Raw genomic sequence first — 18,544 nt, forward strand, 5'->3', positions numbered from 1 at the left:
ACTAGATCCTTATCAACTTGCACATGACAATAAAATGGCTGTATGCTGGTCCATTTTCTGTTATCATTTTTGTTGCTATCTTAGGCTTAGCAGCATGGCATGTTCAGACATGTGTCCGGAGGTGTGTGTCAGTCTAGAACTTCCCCAGGCACATCTGTCACTATCAATATGGGTTCCCATGTAAACAATAAGGGTATATTGGAAAAGAAATATATATATATATGATAATTATGTTATGATTATTTTCTAGATTAAAAGTAGAAATCGATGTGATATCATTTTGGGTTACTTTTTGGCTATCATAATTAATAAATAGATGGGCCAAACATGACATGGAATAAAAACTCGCAACCACCAAATCCACCATTAACGTCATATTTATTGTTATTTAGTTACTCAATAAAACATATACAGATATATACAATATGCAGGAAAACAGACGACTGCACTTTACATATTATTAAAAAAAGAAAACAAAAAAGAAACTCAGTTCGTAAGTTGCCGTCACAGTCCTCCATCTATTGTTTCAGAAATTCAAATTCAACAGAAGCTTTATTTAAAGATTACAAGATTGCCTAACACACAGCAAATGTTCTCTTATTTTACATGTGCAATACCAATACTCTTTTTTTCAATTCCCTTATTAAACGGTTCTTTGTCCTCCCCCTACAGTTCTCATTGGCTGCATTGTATACCAGTGGTTGAGCCCATTCAGGAGATAGCAGGGGGCAGGAAGAGAGAGAGAGTATTAACAGGGCTTACAGAAGAATGAAGAGGTGAAGTGTCGAAGAAACGGAACATAACAGGATTCTGAATTTAATGAACCACTGAGAAGTCCTTAAACAGCAACAGTAGGCAGGAAACTGGAAACATTGAATTCAATGGAGAGGCATTGGTGGAGCTACTTTTTTTCTCAACCCCCCACCCCCCATTTTTCGCTCCATTTTATTCTTCCCTCTTTACTTGGCCCCTTTTTTTTCCAGGCCCATTCTAATGAGCCTGGCAGGAGAGCATCACCTCTCGCCCTGAAGAGAGACACAGAGCTGGGGGGGGGAGATGACCAGGGGTGACTGTGGTGATACAGGGATGGGGGTTTAATAAAGGAGAGCCCAAAGACTGAAAGGCTACTTTTATGTAGCTAGCAACAGAGTAAAGTCATGTAATCAAATAGACAGACTCAACACTGGTATCCCATTACAGCTAATGACATTTTTCATTTTCTTTTTGTTTCTTCAGGTTTTTTTTTTTTTTTTTTTCCTTTCCTCCCTTGACATTTCTCCTGTTTTCTTCAAAATAAAACAACAAACAAAAAAAAAAAAAAAAAAAAAAAAAGATTGATGAGGTTTTCCAGATGTGGGCCCCACTGGTTAGCGCCCGAGCTGAATTGTCCAGAGGTGTATGCATGTGTCCAAAAGTGTTTGTGTGTGTGTGTGAGCATGGATATGTGTGTGTTTATGTGTGTTTGAGAGTGTGTATGTGTGTAAATTGTCTTCTCTCCCTGAACAGGCGAGAGCCTATGCCGTCGCCTCATCATCAACACCTATTTGTCGTCATAATCACTTCTGCCATCATCGTTGTTGTCTGTCTGTCTCTGTCTGTCTGTCTCTGTCTGTCTGTCTCTCTCTCTCTCCATCTCTCTCTCTCTCTGATCTTCTCTCCATCTTTCTGGTCGGCCTGGTTCTGCTCAGGTCAGAGCCGCCACAAATGTTCCGAAACGGTTGGAGATATCAGAATGCAGGGAGCGCCAGGAGGAGACGGGGCCCCCTCGGCCCTTACTGTCCCCCAGCTCATCTGTGCAGTGGACGGACAGGCACTGCAGGTGGCTCCCCCCATTGCCGGCTCCGGGCCCCTGAGCCCCCACCCCTGCTCCAACCTTAGTCTGGGACAGGTCCGACTCTAGAGAGGAAACACAAACACAGACAGGAAAGGGTTAACTGTGTGTGCCGGCACTGAAGAAGAAAGTGGATAAATAAATTCAAATGAACATATGACACAGACAAACATCTATAGTCGATTTGTTTTTTCGATCTGGAGTGAATTCAATAAAAACGCCACACATCAATGAGACAAGTGCAATTTTCACATCCCACTCAAAATCTGTGCAGTGAAATTAACTCAACTATACCCCCAACCCCTAATTCTGTTGGCTAGAAAAGGACACTGTCTTCTTGCCTGTGGTGACCACACAAAACACACACACACACACACACACACACCCAGTCACCCGTGCAAATCGGGAGGGCTCCTCAGTAACCTCTGGTCAAGGGGTCAGATGATTGACCTCTAACCCTGCTTGACCCAATTTACTGGTATAATGACTCTGCTGCAGTATCGACCCTGTGTCACCAAGGTGTCAAACCCCATATTAAATGGTCGCACCAAGCTTCCGGAAAATCCATACGTCGGTTTATCGAAGGTCGTATAGAAATCACCCGTGCAATTCTACTGGGACACAAGCAACGCTGACGGTAGAGATGTATGCCTCATCCCTGTAGTAAAATCGCTTGTGCCGTGTACGGAAAAATTAGTCAGAGGAAGATTGACGAGGACAGAAAGTGCTCGGCGTAAAAGCACAGCGTCACACGTCATCTGCCACGACATAGACCTGCTGCAGCATACTGGGAGAGCAGAGTGGGGGAAGAAAGAGAGGGGAAAATAACAGAGAAGAGGAAGCGGTGTAGAGGGAGGAATAGGCACAGAGCGGAGGTAGTCGGACACTGATTTCACTCATTCCCGTAAGCGTTATTATTGACTCCATCATGGCATCTTCCGTTTTAGGTGTGCCTCCGAGCACGCTCTGAGCACTCTAAAGGGGAGTGTGTGTGAACATGGTTGGATTCCTAGTACGAAATCAAGCAAGTTATTACCCTTTCTCCCCACCCCTCAAAACCCAGAACAGCTGTGTTCATCAGGTGACTGGTAAACGGTCCCCCCGCCCCACCCCCCCAACCCCCCCTCGACTAGGCATAGAAGGTTCTGAGACGGGGCCTGGGTCTGTGGAGGCAGGTAGAAAACAGTTCAGGCTTGCTGAGGCGCATGTGTCAGGAGACAGGAGAGAGGATAACACACGCTCTGGGCCGAGGGGCTGGAGATCACAACACCACTCGGCTGCTCAGCCCACCTCACTGTTCTACACAGTGACAGAGAGGGACGAGAGAGAGAGGGAAAAAACAGAAAAACACTACTGTGACCTCAAATCCCCAGTCTCTGTGTCACATTCTCCTTTTAGCTCTTCTCCCTGCTCCCAAACTCCCTCTCGTTTTTGTTTCTCTCACTCGGTCTGTATATCTTTGGTTCTCCCTCCCTCCCTCCCTCCCTCCCTCCCTCCGCTTCCCTGGAGAAGCTATGACACAATGTTAACAAAACCCAGCCAGGAAAGCAAGACCAGGGCAGGCCAAGCAGCCAGGACAGGGAGGACAGGCAGGGAGGGCAGGCAGGGAGGGCAGGCAGGGAGGCAGGCAGGGAGGGAGGGAGGCAGTGAGGCAGCCTTGCCCCCCAGCCTGTCTGGGCTGCAACCACTGGAATGGAAAAGCGGAGGGATTTGGTAAAAGGTCAGGCAGCCAAGCCTCCCGCTGCTCCCAGTCTCTCTCTCCCTCCCCACAAAGCGCCCAAGGACTGGAGACACAGAAGCGGTGGGGGAGAGAAGGGGAAGGGAGAGGGGGAGGGGAGGGAGGTGTGGGGATTAGTGATGGTGGTGGCAAGGGCCAGCATTTGCCAGAGGGTCTAGTCATACACCTCTGTATGGCAGACCCCCACCCTGGGTGAGCCCGTACCATAGCCCCCCTGCCTGTACCTCCCCCTATCCCCCACTCCCACCCCAGACCCAGCACCATGCCCTCCAGCACCCGCCGGCAGTCCATGGTAGCTGGGCACAGCAGGGTCCGCACCGGCCTGGATAGGCAGCCAAGCGTTCCCCTGGTTCACTGCTGACACACAGCAATCTGACAACACAGCCACAAAACACATCGCCAACCACCGCCACCGCTACAACTGCCATATCCACACCAGCCCTCAGCTGCTGCTGCTGCTGCTGCTCCACACACACACACACACACACACACACACACACACACACACAGCCCCCATATGCAAGGACAAGGACTGTAAATAAACACGCAGTCAAAGCATGCACACAATGTACACATAGTTAACATGCACACACACACACACACACACAGTCCCCGCACCCTGTTCAGACATAAGGTCATGTGACAACATGTTACTGACATTTATCAAAATAAAAAAATAAAAATATTAGCAATGATGTCTGCTCATAAAAAACATCTCACATAAAGAATATTTGTGCACGCAGTGATTGCCAACATTTTTCTCGTTGCAAAAAGACACAATTTTTCTTATTAAAAATGTTTTGCATAATGCACAGCAAATCATTACTAGTGGAAAATGCAGTCCATAATTATCAATAAAATATTGTAAACCTACCACTTATAGAGTAAGCAAGACACTTGACCAACACATTGTATTATAAAACCTGGTATTCACTGAATATTTTCTAGGTAAAACCCTGGGCGCTGAGATGGGATTTTTGTGGAAAATCTACACGCTACACTTAAATGTTAAGCATTATCCATGGCAGCGTATTTGTTCAAAAGTGGAAACGGCGGTGTGAAATTCTACATCACACAGGCCTAAATCCCAAATCACCGTGACATTTTACAAGCTGTGGAATCTTTTTTCAATAAAAAAATCTTGTTAAGGCTGTTCAATGACTCGCATTATGTTGCCGGCGTATAATTCATATCCACAGTAATATCTCAATGATAGGCTATTCATTTGAGGGAGAGAATGTTTAGCATCAACAAACGGGGTGGGGGGGGGGGGTACCTAATATAGACGGAAACTATAATACCACAACCAGCTAAGCTGAACCACAAATACACTTAAATAACCTTAACCATATTACAGTCAGAAAAGATTACCATTATAATGTGTAGTGTAAATGCTCAATTGAATGTAATACAGCTCTCTATCTACAGCTCTCTATGTATGTGTACAAGTGCACACACACACACACACGTGCACACACACACACACGCACACACACACACACAGGCTTATTGGCTTGTAGAGCCGTGGCACAGACACACAGCCAGTGAGGACTTACAGAGAGGAACAGGGCTTCTCACTAGCGTGCCGTGAAGAGAACACGCGCAGCACACTGTTCCATTTCTCTGGGTGACACCAATGTGTCTCCGAACTGACGGGCTGACACAAGTCTACATGTCACACCGTACATTCTCAACACACTCACTGAACTATTGCAGGGATGAAAATACTCAACGAACGTACTGGGTTTTAATTAGCACAAAACCCAACAGTAATTGTTAATGATGATTAATATGATTGATATTGCCATTGTCACTATCAGGTATGTGTTGTAAAAAAAAAAAAGAAATTGATATATGTCGAAATTGTTCAATGTGCACGGTGTGTGTGACCTAGTGCAGGTGTATGCATTGTAAAGAGAGTGAGTGTGTCAGATTGTGTGTGTGAGTATTGGTAGTATTCCTCTACTGATCTGCTTTTCAAAGCCAGGTTCACAGAGCCATCACATTGATTTCCCAGGCCCCAGAATCCCATGCGCCGGCCCTCTGCCCTTTCTATCCCCAGCAATACTTCCATGACGACACTTCACCTTTAACCCCATGCTCCATGGGGCTCGACCCCTTCCTCACTGAACACAAACCAGCCCAATCAGCCTTCTCTGCTCTCTGACAAAAAAACACCCAAAGGCCTCTGCTTCTATGACAGTGTGTGACTTCAGGTCAGATTCCTTTAGCATAACTACCACTCAGGCCTGTGAAAATTCTGTGTCTGTGAACACAATGCACAGATTATAATGCACAAATACAAATAAAAAGTTACGTTTTTTGACAATGAGAGGAGTGATGGTGAAGAAATCTGAATATAAAAATTATGTTTCTTCTCAAAATAATCTCACACTTAAAGTTTGGTGCTTTTGGTCGCCAGCAATTTTTCCAAATGGTCACTATAGGCCTGTGCCCTGAAGCCTTGGTACTGCTGGGCCGAACACGGGACCACCTGGCTGTGAAGACTGAATACAAGGCTTCCCAGTGTTGTTATCACATAGAAAAATATTGACTAAAACACTTAAGATAATTTAGTTTTGGGTCTCTAACAAGGTGCTGGGGTGACTGAGTGAATGCCTGTGTGTAAGGAATACAGGCAGAAAACAGAGGTATGATCCCATGTATCCGTGGCTGGCCTCAGGGTTAGTGGTTGGGGAGGGAGTGTAGGGCCTGGGAGGCCCCCTGCGACCCCCACTCCACCCTACTGCCACAGCGTGACCTTTCCCTCGGAGCAGGGAGGATATGTAGGGGGGGGAGGGGGCACATTTCTCAAGCAAGGGCACAGGGGTTATTTTGGTTTGAATTTCCTCTCTGTTCCTGCAACAAGGAGGAAAAAAACTTGCCCAGACAGGCATTGCCCCCATTGCTCCTAACCTCCTCTCTAGAACAACCCCTCCCATCCCCACATCCACACACACACACACACACACACCTCCCCCTCAGGCCGCAAGACGCACTTAGGAAACTAGACACAAATCGGAACACGGGAAGTGATTTAGTACCTCCTGCATAAATCAAAAGCATGTCCAGGACCTGTCCCCCATGTCATCCAAGTAGGTGACATATTGATCTACTTTGCTCTCACTATTTTGTTTCAGACCTGAACTACACACTCTGTTTATGTATTTTCAATCCCATTTGGAAACCCAAACCTCTCATGAAAACAGTGGGAATTTAGGGATTAAGAGCATCTGTGAGGGAGGGGCTAGAAGGGGCGGGGGGGTTGTCTACAACCCTCAGTTTGGACAGACAGATGATCCATATATTCAGAGCCATTTTGAAGAAAGTTTCAGTTTCATTTTAATGTATGCAAGTTATTATTATGCATTGATTAATATTAACTGTTTATCATTTGAAACACAATTCATAGAGTTGACTGAATAAATAGTTATCATAAATTGCCCTAAATTTAAATATCGAACTCACAAATTAACGTTGGTCTTACACAACAAATCCATTTTTCAAAATAATACACCGCCACTAAAAATACAAATTTTTCGATGGCACTAAAAATAAATTGTTTGTGTAAAATTGGATCAATACTTTTACATTTCCAAGGAAAGAACAAGCTATAAAAGAGTGCATAAAAAAAGTATCTGGAATTATTAGTATGTTATAAATAACAAGTGATAGTTCTGTGTGGTGACAGTGGTGGCTGTTGTGAAGTCTCAGAAGTGTAGTATCAAATATCTAACTATTATCTCTAAAATCCTAATATCTAAACTGACCCAAAAAGCTAAATATATGCAGATGGGGATGAAGAAGAGTCCAGGAGAATGGGACTGGGGAGAAAATGAAAGATTTCTGTTCTCTCTTACAGTGATGCAAATGACAGCCATTACCATCTAGCACGCCTCGAGAGCGAAACCTCAGATGTTCCCTGAAAAAAGGAAAACTTCTCTCTCGCTTTCTCTATCACTCCATCACTCTCTCCATCTCTCTCCCAGGAGTAACAGCTCTAGTGTCATAACTCATTTGTCAATTTTTCAATACAACTTAAAAGCGACTGACGACTACCTATATGGCAAATAACATAACTGCTTCTGGCGGCATGACAACACCTTTACATACATATACACACACACACACACACACACACACACACACACACACACACACACACACACACGCTTATGAACTGCAGCTGTGCAGTGGTGTGAAGCCTATGTTATTAATAAATACACCTTGCATTTCTCGTTCCTATTTAAAAATTGTTTCTAGTATCTTCTTAGTTCGTAGCTCCGTAGTTTGTAGCTGTGTAAATGCAAAAATGTGTCATTTTCAGTGGACCCACAGTAATCCTTAAAATCTTGGACATTAGGAAACGTGTCACGGAGGCTTCGGAGCCCCCACCACCACCACCACCCCCCATTCCTTGCGTCTCCCAGACAAACTCAGCCTTCCATTCCACGCTCCATCCGAGGGGAATATGCACCACACGCTGAGACAAGTTTTATTTTATTTCAGCGCTCTTCTCCAGGGAAAACAAAACAGCGGATGAGCTGGTATTTTGAAGACTCAGAAATCTAGCAAGCAAAAGGCCTGACACCTTTGTTCATCCTTTTCTGTCTCTACATCAGTCACAACCTCATTTTAATATGCCTTCCTTGACTGTCACTAGTGTTAAATATATTTTTTTTTTTAAAAGCCCAAGCTTACAGTATATAGAGACACAAACAAACAAGCAAGTTGAAGCAAATACAAAATATTCAAACTACATTTTACAGACTTGAAACTACAGACACAAACCATGAAAAGGTCTTTTTCTGAGCTGCAGTATTTACAAGACGGGTAAAGACTATACCGCTACACTGTGCTTCTCCAATATTTTAACATTTCCAACTCACTACAAGTAAGTGCAGCATTCAAGACACCTGAGCAGCGGTCTGAAACCAAAAGCCTCGGACCGAGTCTAAATAACTCACACATTATGTCTGCTGCTGACAAACCCACACTATCATGTTTCCAAGTCTACAAACCCTGTCCATCACACACGCACACACGCACACACGCACACACACACACACACACACACAATCTATATAAGAGACAAAGAAAACTATATTCTTTTAAAACAGTTTGCACTTATACTGTACATTGTCTTTTGCCCAAGACAAACACATATAGTTCACCTTTCTCTTTGCTAGCCTCTAAGGATCTGTCAATAGCCAAGTCAACTCACAGGTGGTGCCCGGGGATAAATTGGCACTTTTGGCAACAATATTACCAGGGCTAATTGCTATGATTATGATAATGATTATTATTACTGCAGTATGGGAGCGTGCAAAAGGCGCGCTGGGTGTGTATTTTGAGGAAGTCAATACGGAACACCTTGTAATGACGGATCTGGAACATGGGCCGCCCCAAGCTGTTTTCTTCATTCAAGCAAATGTCAATCACATCAATTGTTTTTGCTTTGAGAAAAGAAAAGGCGGAAACAAAAATTACTCATGTGATTTGTGAGTTGTCGCCAGAGTGAAATGTCAATAGAAAAGTACAATTTTAATAGATCAACAGAGGTGGGAAATGGGGGTGATCTCACAGGGGGGTGGTCTCACAGGGGGGTGGTCTCACAGGACTCTCAGATTCTTCTGGTAGCATCTTCAGGTACGTTAGCATGTCAATACACCTGTTGCATTGGATTAGATTGCCTCCTAATCAAGGTGTCTAAGTGTGACCCCCCCTCTATGCAATGCTCTCACATCTGTCAAACAACCAAGTCCCCCCTACTTAAAACCCCTTATAACTACTCTAAAAGTAATTTACTTTCAAATCTCTGAGATGAGAAATAATCCCCCAGTGTGTAACAAGTGATAACACTGTAAGAAATAAAAGCCAACACAAATTTAACTATGTGGTTTAAACTGACGACAGAACAGTGAAAAATAAAAATAAAACCAACTGAATCATTTCCTATGGCATCAAGTTGCCTGTTATCAAGAACGTGCATGTCTATCAAAACAAACGGTCAAGTGCTGGCTGAGATGTAAAAAAAGAGAAAAGAGAGAGGAAAAGTGAACGTGTGGATAAGAGAGAGGGAGAGATAAAAATAAAAAAGATGGAAATGATGGTAAAACATTTATTCACTCGTACTGTATTTTCACTCGTACTGTATTTTCACTCGTACTGTATTTTCACTCGTACTGTATTTTCACTCGTACTGTATTTTCAGACAAAACTAACAACAAAGTAACAGTGCCTCTTACCGATACCGTTGCTGTAGAGCTCCCCTCACTGACCGACCACAGGGCGTATTCAGGTCCTCTGTAGTTAAGGCTCTACAGGCCCCATGCCTACACCACACATTACCGTGAATAGCTTCAGCTGACAGGCTAAGCTGAGTATGGGTCCAATGGGGGCCATTACTGCAGCACATAGCGATCTAAACAGGCACAGATGGACCTCATACAGGGAGAGCTGGGACACACTGGGTGAAATGAAATCAACACAGAAAATACAGCATTTCCCCCCACAAGCAAAAACTCCCTATCCACAGACGGTATTTGCACATATGTATGTACATCATAACAGCCAATGACTATTAAGCAAGACTCTCATCAAATGGCCCATGCTCATGAAAGTCTTATTCCTATAGTAACATGGCCAGGTAATAGTGTCACCACACTGTCTTCCTGGCCTGGACACATCACCCATACATCACCTACAGCCCCTTAAACCCAAACATCCCCAACCAGAGCTCTCTCCCCTTTCTCCCAATGCCACGACCACTCATATCCCCTCTATAGACACACAAAGGCCCATTGCCAAATGCCACTGCAACATCCCCCTCCCCAAATACACACAGGCCCATAACTTCCCGTAAAACACTGAGTGCAGTCTATAAAGCGCCCAATTAACACAATCACTCAAGACCCCCACTATTAAATCTGCTCCATGGATCTCAGAACATAGACCCCCACCCCGTACCAAGTTTTATAACAGCATAGTGGATATAAGACTGGGTTATAAGGGAGAGGTACCAGGAGGACACTGTAAAGTGGGCTACAAAAGACATCCACACCCAATACCTACGCAGGTGTCACATTTGGTGAATTTGGTGAAATTGGGAAAACAGCCATAATCAAAGAGCATCTGCCCAAAGTAAAATGCACTGTATCTCATTTGTTATGTTGCTTTAATTAATAGCCTACTGTTATCATTATTATTCATAATATTTAGTATTATTTTTGCTATTTTATATTATATAAATATTGTTGTCGCTATTGTTGTTGTTGTTGTTGTTATCATCATATTCCTGCTACTATTATTTTCTTAACTTTCACTATTATCATCATTAATATTATTACACATCATAATACATCGTTTATGTTGCGATATGAATGCAGAGTCTTTTAATCACTGTCTGACAAGATCACTTGAATAGAAAGACAAAATTGTCATTGTAAGATAACTTGGAAATAAGGCTATAGGGTCGTCCATGTTAGTGTTCACCTGCTAACCGCCTGGTGGACTTTGGCTAATTTTAAGGACACATTATAGACCAACACCTGTGCCTGAAACCACTGAGGCCTACCTCGACATTTGGAAACGAAAACAGACATAAGTCCATCAATCTATTTTGTAATGTTTCCCTGGGCACTATTTGTATGTGAAATGTGCGGACATATTGATAGCCTAATACTTCCATGACACGGCGTGAGGAACGTGTATCCGATAGTCTTCGTTTCACCAAAATATACTCGTTTCAACTTCAAAAAGTTACACAACTCATCGAAAATGTAACTATTGTTTAAAATGTCCAAAAGAATATGCCTTTGCCTAACTGTGGGGTTTTCATTACATCTAGGCCTATACAAGAGGCCTAATAGAAACAGGCTTGGTGTGATGTTTGCCTTAAACTGAAACCTGAAGGCCCTATCTGAAATTTAGTGTTTATTAATTGAGTGGATAGAATTTGGCGCGTTTCTATGAAACGCATCCGATTCAATCTCAAAACCCACCAAACACAGTTCAACCCTTTTTCATCTTTGACGTCTGCAGCACTCAAATGAGAAAACTGTCAAGAGCGGTGATTTGTGCTAACTAGCTATCGATCGCACCCGAACGGCATGCGTTGTGCTTGCAGGGAGGGGGATTGAAAGGAGGAGAAATGTGCGGAGACAGTGCAGGGAGAGATTAGACAAATACCATCGCAAAATTGAGGTGACCGAGAAGGAGCCATGTTGCTGTGCATTTGATGTGGAATATTAAGTAGGGCATTCTGTAACAGACAAATGTAATTCTTGAAAAAATGAACCAATAAGAAAGCGATATAGAATGAATGTGGGTAGTCTGGCTGACTGCTCTGCCTCTTAAACAATGCGCCTTGACTCCAGATTCCGTGCTCTGCGCCCCCTCCCCTCTCTGCTCCCGCAGTTAGCCAGAACAAAGGGACACTGAATATGCGCTGGGGGCTACCTATTCACGTGAGAGAAGGCGTTTCGGTGGCTCGTCTCCGGCCGTGGCGATTCAATTATGCGTGTCTCACCGCGACCCAACGCCTTTTGCAGCAATTGACTACCATTTCTGTCTATAGCTTTTGTAATATCAAGAGAGAGAGAGAGAGAGAGAGAGAGAGAGAGAGAGAGAGAGAGAGAGAGAGAGAGAGAGAGAGAGAGAGAGAGAGAGAGAGAGAGAGAACGCCTCTCAAGAAATTCAAGAAATATGGGAACATAAGGCTACAATTTCATTGAACATTTTTGAAAGGTCTATCTATTCAAAAAAGTATATTTACATTTGTTTTCTGGTATTTGATGAGCAGTCACCACAGCAAAGTTTCTTCAGGGATGAGCTTTATGACTTCAATAATAGACAACAATAATATCAGACTCAAGCTTTAATATAAGAAGAGGTCACTACCAATAGTAATACTAATAATAATACCAATAACAATTATGATTTGCCTATTATTATATTTATTATTATCATTGTTATTATTATTATTATTATTATTATTATTATTATTATTATATGTCTCCCTCTCAGAATATATTACCAACACTTTCTGTAATTCCTCGCTCATGACCAAGAACACGCAAGACGTCTATAGGCCTACGACCGGGAATGATTCCATGTGTTGTTTCATATCAAATGTTCATTTTAACTGTTTTCATCGCTGAAAAAAACTGAGTCAGCCCGCACTAAAACACCAAAAATGTCAAATTGTTGAAAAAAATAAAAATTAGTATCTGATTTCCGCCTTTATTTAGCCTTACCTGCTAAATATTATATAACTTTTCACTACTCTTCTTCCTATTATAATTATTATACTATTAACATGTAATTGTTATTATAATTTATATTATTATTGATAATATTAACAGTAATAATATAATTATTAATTTGTGCAAATAGTTTACATATGTAGATGGACGCAGACCTCCAACTGCGATGACACATTGTCTATTGTTTTGGGAAACAAAATATAATAAATAAAAGCTGAAATGGACATTAGTTTTGCTATGTGCTTTCATCCAACCCTCTCCGATCTAAAAATCAATCCACTCTCCACTCCGTATTATCCCGTAGTAATAACAAAAACAAACAGATATCAAGAGAAGGGAAACCCCGCAGAGAAAACGCATCTCCTCAAAAACCTATTAATCTTCTTAGTGTAGTTGTTCACCCTGAAAACCGAGATAAAGAACCACAGGAAATGTTTACTTTTCTCGGGCTGTTCGTCTGAAGTTGCTCCACGAGTGAAGAATCCATAAAACTCACCATAAGGAAAAAAGTATTCCTGATCCTTATCACAATTACATTTAATTTAGCGCATAGTATTGGCTTCGTCTAACAAACAAAGCACGAGTAAAATTCGGAAATGCATTTTTCCTTTCTAAACATTTAAAATTTGATTGAATAGATTCCACAGTCTTCTAAAAATATGTGGACATATAGCATTTCAATATACACTCGATTCGAAGTTAACAAACCACCCCTTGTTCTACAATTCTGAGCCAACTCAACGACAGTGGAGAAGGGAGCTTTTGCGTGTCTTCCCATTCAATATGTTTTTTCTATCGTCCATACTTCCAATAATATGAAGATATTTTCAGACACATCCACAATTCAAAATAACTTCAGAGAAACTGTATTAAGACCATGCTGACTTCTATTAGTCCAGCTTTCATACCATTTCTGCCCATGCAACATCCCTATATACTGAAAAATAAGTATGAGTTGAGATTGCATCAGAGAGACAGAGAGTGAGACAGACAGAGAGAGAGAGAGAGACAGAGAGAGAGAGACAGAGAGAGGGAGACACAGAGAGAGAGACAGAGAGAAATCTAGCAAAAATCATAAACTGCAAGTTTACCAATATGATTGTACATCTTATTCAATTACCTTCTTTGTTGTTATTCTGGCTCTTTGTTTTTTCCCAGTGTGCCATGGCCTTGTCATCCTCTGGCCCATCCATCATGGCCTTGTCGCTGGGCACGTACCAGGTGGCGTGCTGCTCTGCCATGAGGGTGTCAAGGTCAATAGTGCCCATTGAGCCCTTCCCAGCATCCGGGCTGCAGCTTGCCAGCTCATTGTCACCGTTCTGAGAGGGACAGTCACCACTCTTTTTGCCATTCTTCATGGCCAGAGGTTGGTCCTCTGAGATGCTGAATTGCTGCCGCTGTAACTGAATCTGAGCCTGCAGTATCTCCAGAGGATGTATGTCATCCTGGCCAGAGGTGCTTGATGGGGTGCGTACCTGCTCCATCCCAGGTGTGCCTGGGTGACCAACTCCGTTGCCCCCTGCACCCCCACCAGCACCCAGTCCATAGCTGTCTGGTGTCGAGGTAGTGTGATTAGTGATGCCCATGGTTAGGGGCTTCTGTCCATTCATCAGCCCGTGTTCACCCCTCTGCAACTTGGGTGAGCCGGTTATCAGTGGGCTGCGGCTGGGCTTCGAGGCAGGGGCACCGCCTGCGTCTGAGCTTGAGGACACTTCATCCTCATTGCCATAGTGCGTGCTGACATCATCAGGGAAGTCCACACGCGGTGAGCTACTGTTAGACTTGGTGACACTCTGAATTCCACTGTCCAGAGAAGACATCAGGTCTGCCTGATCCCCCAACATCAGGTCACCTCCCTTTCCCCAGGAAGGGGAAGGGAGGGGTTTCTCATGGGGTGTTCCCCCACCCCTCTCCCCAATGCCAGCTGAAGGGGCTTGCTGGCCTGGACTTACAACAGGGTTACCGCTGTCAGAGGAAAAAAAAACACCAGGGCTCACATGGCCACTGTCCCTTTTTCTCCTCCCTCTCCCTCTCCCACTCCCTGTTGCTGCTTTCCCCTCACTGCATGGGGTAGCGTCCATGTTGTAATTTGGGGAGAGGGCACTGGCTTCCCCCTGCACCGTCTGGTTTTGACCTGCAGGCTTAATGTTGCTATTCCCGGTGCCAGGCATCTGGCTGTTCTGGGAAGTGCCGCTCTGAAAATATTCAGGACCAGCACTGCCAGTCCCGTTAGCTGTGCTGCTATTAATGTCCTGCTCTGTCTGACTCAGTTTTCGCTTGCCCTCATTTTGGTTCTTCTTGTTGAACGTTACGTTTAGGTTTGGGGCCCCTAGGCTGGCGATCATGTTCTGGCAGGCCGTAGATAGTGCCGCTAGGCAGCTTTGCCCAAAAACATTGTCTTTAGTGCTGGTTTTGCTAAAGTTCCCCAAGGAAAGAGCCCCAAGCTTACTCACTGAGGACCGCTGGCCTGGGGGGAACTCAGACTGAGAGGGGTAGCTCCCTGGAGAGGTGTTTACCCCCTGGGGATTGCTATGGGGTGCCCCCTGACGGTTAGCCCCTCCATAAGGAAACGTTGGTTGAGCTCCCATGGGAGGTGCGGGGAAGTCGGCTGGCCGCCTCTCTGCTGGTGCATTGGGGTGTCCTACCCCAGCTCCAGGGGACTGCATCTGCGAGAGGTTGCCCATGTTGCCACCGAACTGCGAGTGCATGCCAGGGGAATGGAGGGCCTGTACATGCCCGTCTCCAGGTATCCGCATCGGCTCCTGCATGCCCATCCCATTCATCCCTGGCCTGAACATCATACCAGCTCCATTCTGCTGCAGCCCCATTTCATGGGCCCCTGCCTCCCCACGCCGTGACATTATCTCTCCTGGTGGGTGGGACCCGGGGAACCAGGCATTCTCCTGAGTTATATGAGGGTTTTGCCCCTCAAAGTTGGGCATCCTGCCCCCATTCTCCCTGTCAAAGTTGGGCTGGGGCATGCTACCCACTGGGCCTCCATGAACCATAGGGCCCTGAGGGACATCGCCGTGGTGACCCAGCTGCTGCAGACTGGGCTGCCTCATTCTCTGCTGCTGGTTCCGAGAGGCCATCTGCTTGATCATCATGGCTGCATTCTGTCGCTGCTGCAGAGACTGTTGCTCAGGCCCCGCATGCTGAAGTGGACCTGGGGGAAAACCGTCTGTCACAGGTGGGGTGAACTCACCCGGTAGACCAGGGTAGGCTGAAGGAGAGAGGTGGTTCTCTAAGCCCTGCGCATTGTGCATGCCACTACCCCATGTACCACAACCCTCCCCACCATGCGTGTTTGGGAACTCAAATCTTGGCCTTTTAGCCATGTTCATATAAGGAGAGTCAAAGTGTTGCAGCCTCTGATTCGGAGGCTGTTGGGCAGAGGGAGGGGGAGCTGGCTGTTGCATATTAAACATGGGGTCCCCGTAGGGGTGTAGACCCCTGTTTTCCAGTCTGTGAATAGGATATTCAAACTGGTTGTGTTGTCCAGGCATCATGACCCCACCATCCAGCATGTTGGGGTTGGAGGATCCCGGCTCAGACTGAGGGGGCCGGGGGAGGCCAGGGGGGCATGAGTTCTGTCGTGCTATCAAGCCAGGCTGTTGTTGCTGCTGCATGAGAGGATGTCTAGCATTGACCCCCGGCTCCATTCCCACAGGCATCTTTCGGCCATTCCCAAACCGTTCAAAAAACACTCCGTGCTGTGGGGGTGGCTGTGGCTGCTGGGGCTGTGGGGGTGGCTGCGGGTGCCCTTTGGAGATGCCCTGCATACCAGGAGTCCGAGCCATGGCAGGATTTCCAGGGAAACTCCCACCTGCCACCTGCCTTCCTGCCCCAAAGTGGGGCAATTGAGACTCTGATTCTGAGGGGGAAAATACAGGTACATCAAAATGTCCAGATGGGGGCTCACTAGGGAAATTGTACTCTAATCCCTCCACAGCAGCCTGATTGGGGATCCGCCGAGGCTCCAGACCATGGGTCTCAGAGGAGGAAGAGGAGGAGGAGGGCAGGCCATGGAAGGATGCTGCCCTGTTGGGTGACTGGTCCAGGGGTAGACAGGGGGCAGGGACAGCGTGGTTGCCGCTAGGGGGGCCGTGGTGCTGGAAGTCAGGCATATTGCCAGATCTCTGCTGCTGCTGGGAGAAGCCATCCCCTGCCTGGCCCTCAGTGAGCTGCTCAAACCCTTCTCCAAAGGCCTGCTGGGGCCCCATGCCACTGTTGTTGTAGCCCATCAGCCTGCCACCATGCAGGCAAGACGACCCTGGGTCTGGGCCTCCGAAGCTCCCACTGAAGTGTGGGTGGTGTTGATGGGGATGAGATTGGTGCCCATGGGGATGGCCTTGATGAGGTTGCTGGTTGTTGAAAAATCCATGCATGGGTCCTTGCTGCTGTGGCTGCTGCTGCTGCTGCTGTAGTCCGTTGCCTGCATGCATGTCCGAGTGGCCCCGTGGGTGAAAGCCACCATATTGCTCCCCGTTCATGTTCATATTGAGTCCGAGCATTGGAGGCTCGTTCAGAGGGCCCATGCCCGGCTCCACAGCTCCAGGCGGGCCTCCGGCAAGAAAGCCGGGGCTTTTATAATGGGAGCTCATGTTCAGTCTTGGCTGGTTTATGTTTCTCTCTGCTTGGCCAGGGTTTCTGCTATTAATCTGGGAACCGAACTGCTCCAGCCCAAACATACTTCCCCGCTATCAATCCCACATGACAGCCAGCTCGCCTGGCATCGGCAGTCTGCTTTAGTCTCTGTTTTTCCGTCAAGAAATCGAATAGATAGGTTTCAAGAAACCTCAATAGGCCAGATATTCGTATATCTTAAAAAGTGTTCTGATATAAAAAGTATTCAATGAATTTCTCTATTCACTCACCCAATACGTTCTTATTGTGTTTTCCAATTACCTATCCAACTTCACCTTAGAGTCGTGGCGAAAATAAAAGGATAGATATGCTATGTCCAACGAAGCAAGCAAGTGTCATTATTCGTTCCCGTGTAGGCTATTATACAGGCGGTTGGTTGTATATATTCCTTTAATTTACAAATAATAATAAAAAATATGTGTCACTTCGAGGATATTGCGCGTGACTTCAATGCCATATAATCCAAAGTTTTTACGCACATTTCTTCTTTGCAAACTTGAGAAAACCCGTTCCCTAATTTATGATGACACGGATCATAAGGTTCATCAGCATTTAAATGAACATTGGATCGATCTATTTTCCTCTTCTAATTCATTATTCCAGTTCGTTGTCAAATGTCCCAGGACGACCAGTTTCGGGTGCCTGTTGGAGATCCCATTCTGGAGAGATAAATCCGCTGGCAAACCTTTGCACAATTAAAATTAAAATTGGTGGTGCTTACAATGCAATTATTAAAAGAAACGATTGCCCACAGTTGTCGTTCAATTTCCCTAATACTGCGCTCTTAACAAAAAGAAAAAACATCTGAGAGAAAGTCCGGAGAAGGTGAAATCCAGACCAGTCATGAAGGCTCACTGGAGAACACTTTTACGCGACCTTGTCCCCGAGCCTCGGGCAAACACTACCCGCACTCCACCATCATAAAGTGGCTTGAGAACATATTGTCCACCGGGTCCGGATCACCTGCCCTGCAATTGCACAAATTGCGCATGAGGCGTTGAACCTCTTGTAGTCTCTTTCCCTCACTCTCGCTCGCTCTATAACGCACTCCTTCTGCTCCCG

At 45.3% G+C, this 18,544-nt stretch overlaps 1 protein-coding gene across 1 annotated transcript; it reads right to left on the minus strand.

The window, feature by feature from the left end:
- Positions 1–366: 366 nt before the first annotated feature.
- On the minus strand, positions 367–18,544 carry mn1b (meningioma 1b). The gene is made up of 2 exons (XM_083673872.1): positions 13,956–18,544; positions 367–1,896 (listed from the first exon to the last, which is right to left on the minus strand). Exons 1-2 carry the CDS (start codon positions 17,524–17,526, stop codon positions 1,685–1,687), a joined length of 3,783 nt encoding a protein of 1,260 aa, XP_083529998.1. The 5' UTR covers positions 17,527–18,544; the 3' UTR covers positions 367–1,684.

The sequence above is a fragment of the Argentina silus genome (genome assembly GCF_951799395.1).
Source record: "Argentina silus genome assembly, chromosome: 7".
In the NCBI taxonomy this organism is placed as follows: Eukaryota; Metazoa; Chordata; class Actinopteri; order Argentiniformes; family Argentinidae; genus Argentina; species Argentina silus.

Excerpts from the sequence above, each read along its gene's own strand:
- mn1b (XM_083673872.1), bottom strand. The coding sequence starts at position 17,526 with ATGTTTGGGCTGGAGCAGTTCGGTTCCCAGATTAATAGCAGAAACCCT. Across the intron at positions 1,897-13,955 it reads CCAGAATAACAACAAAGAAG|AGTCGGACCTGTCCCAGACT; the intron begins GTAATTGAATAA and ends TTTCCTCTCTAG.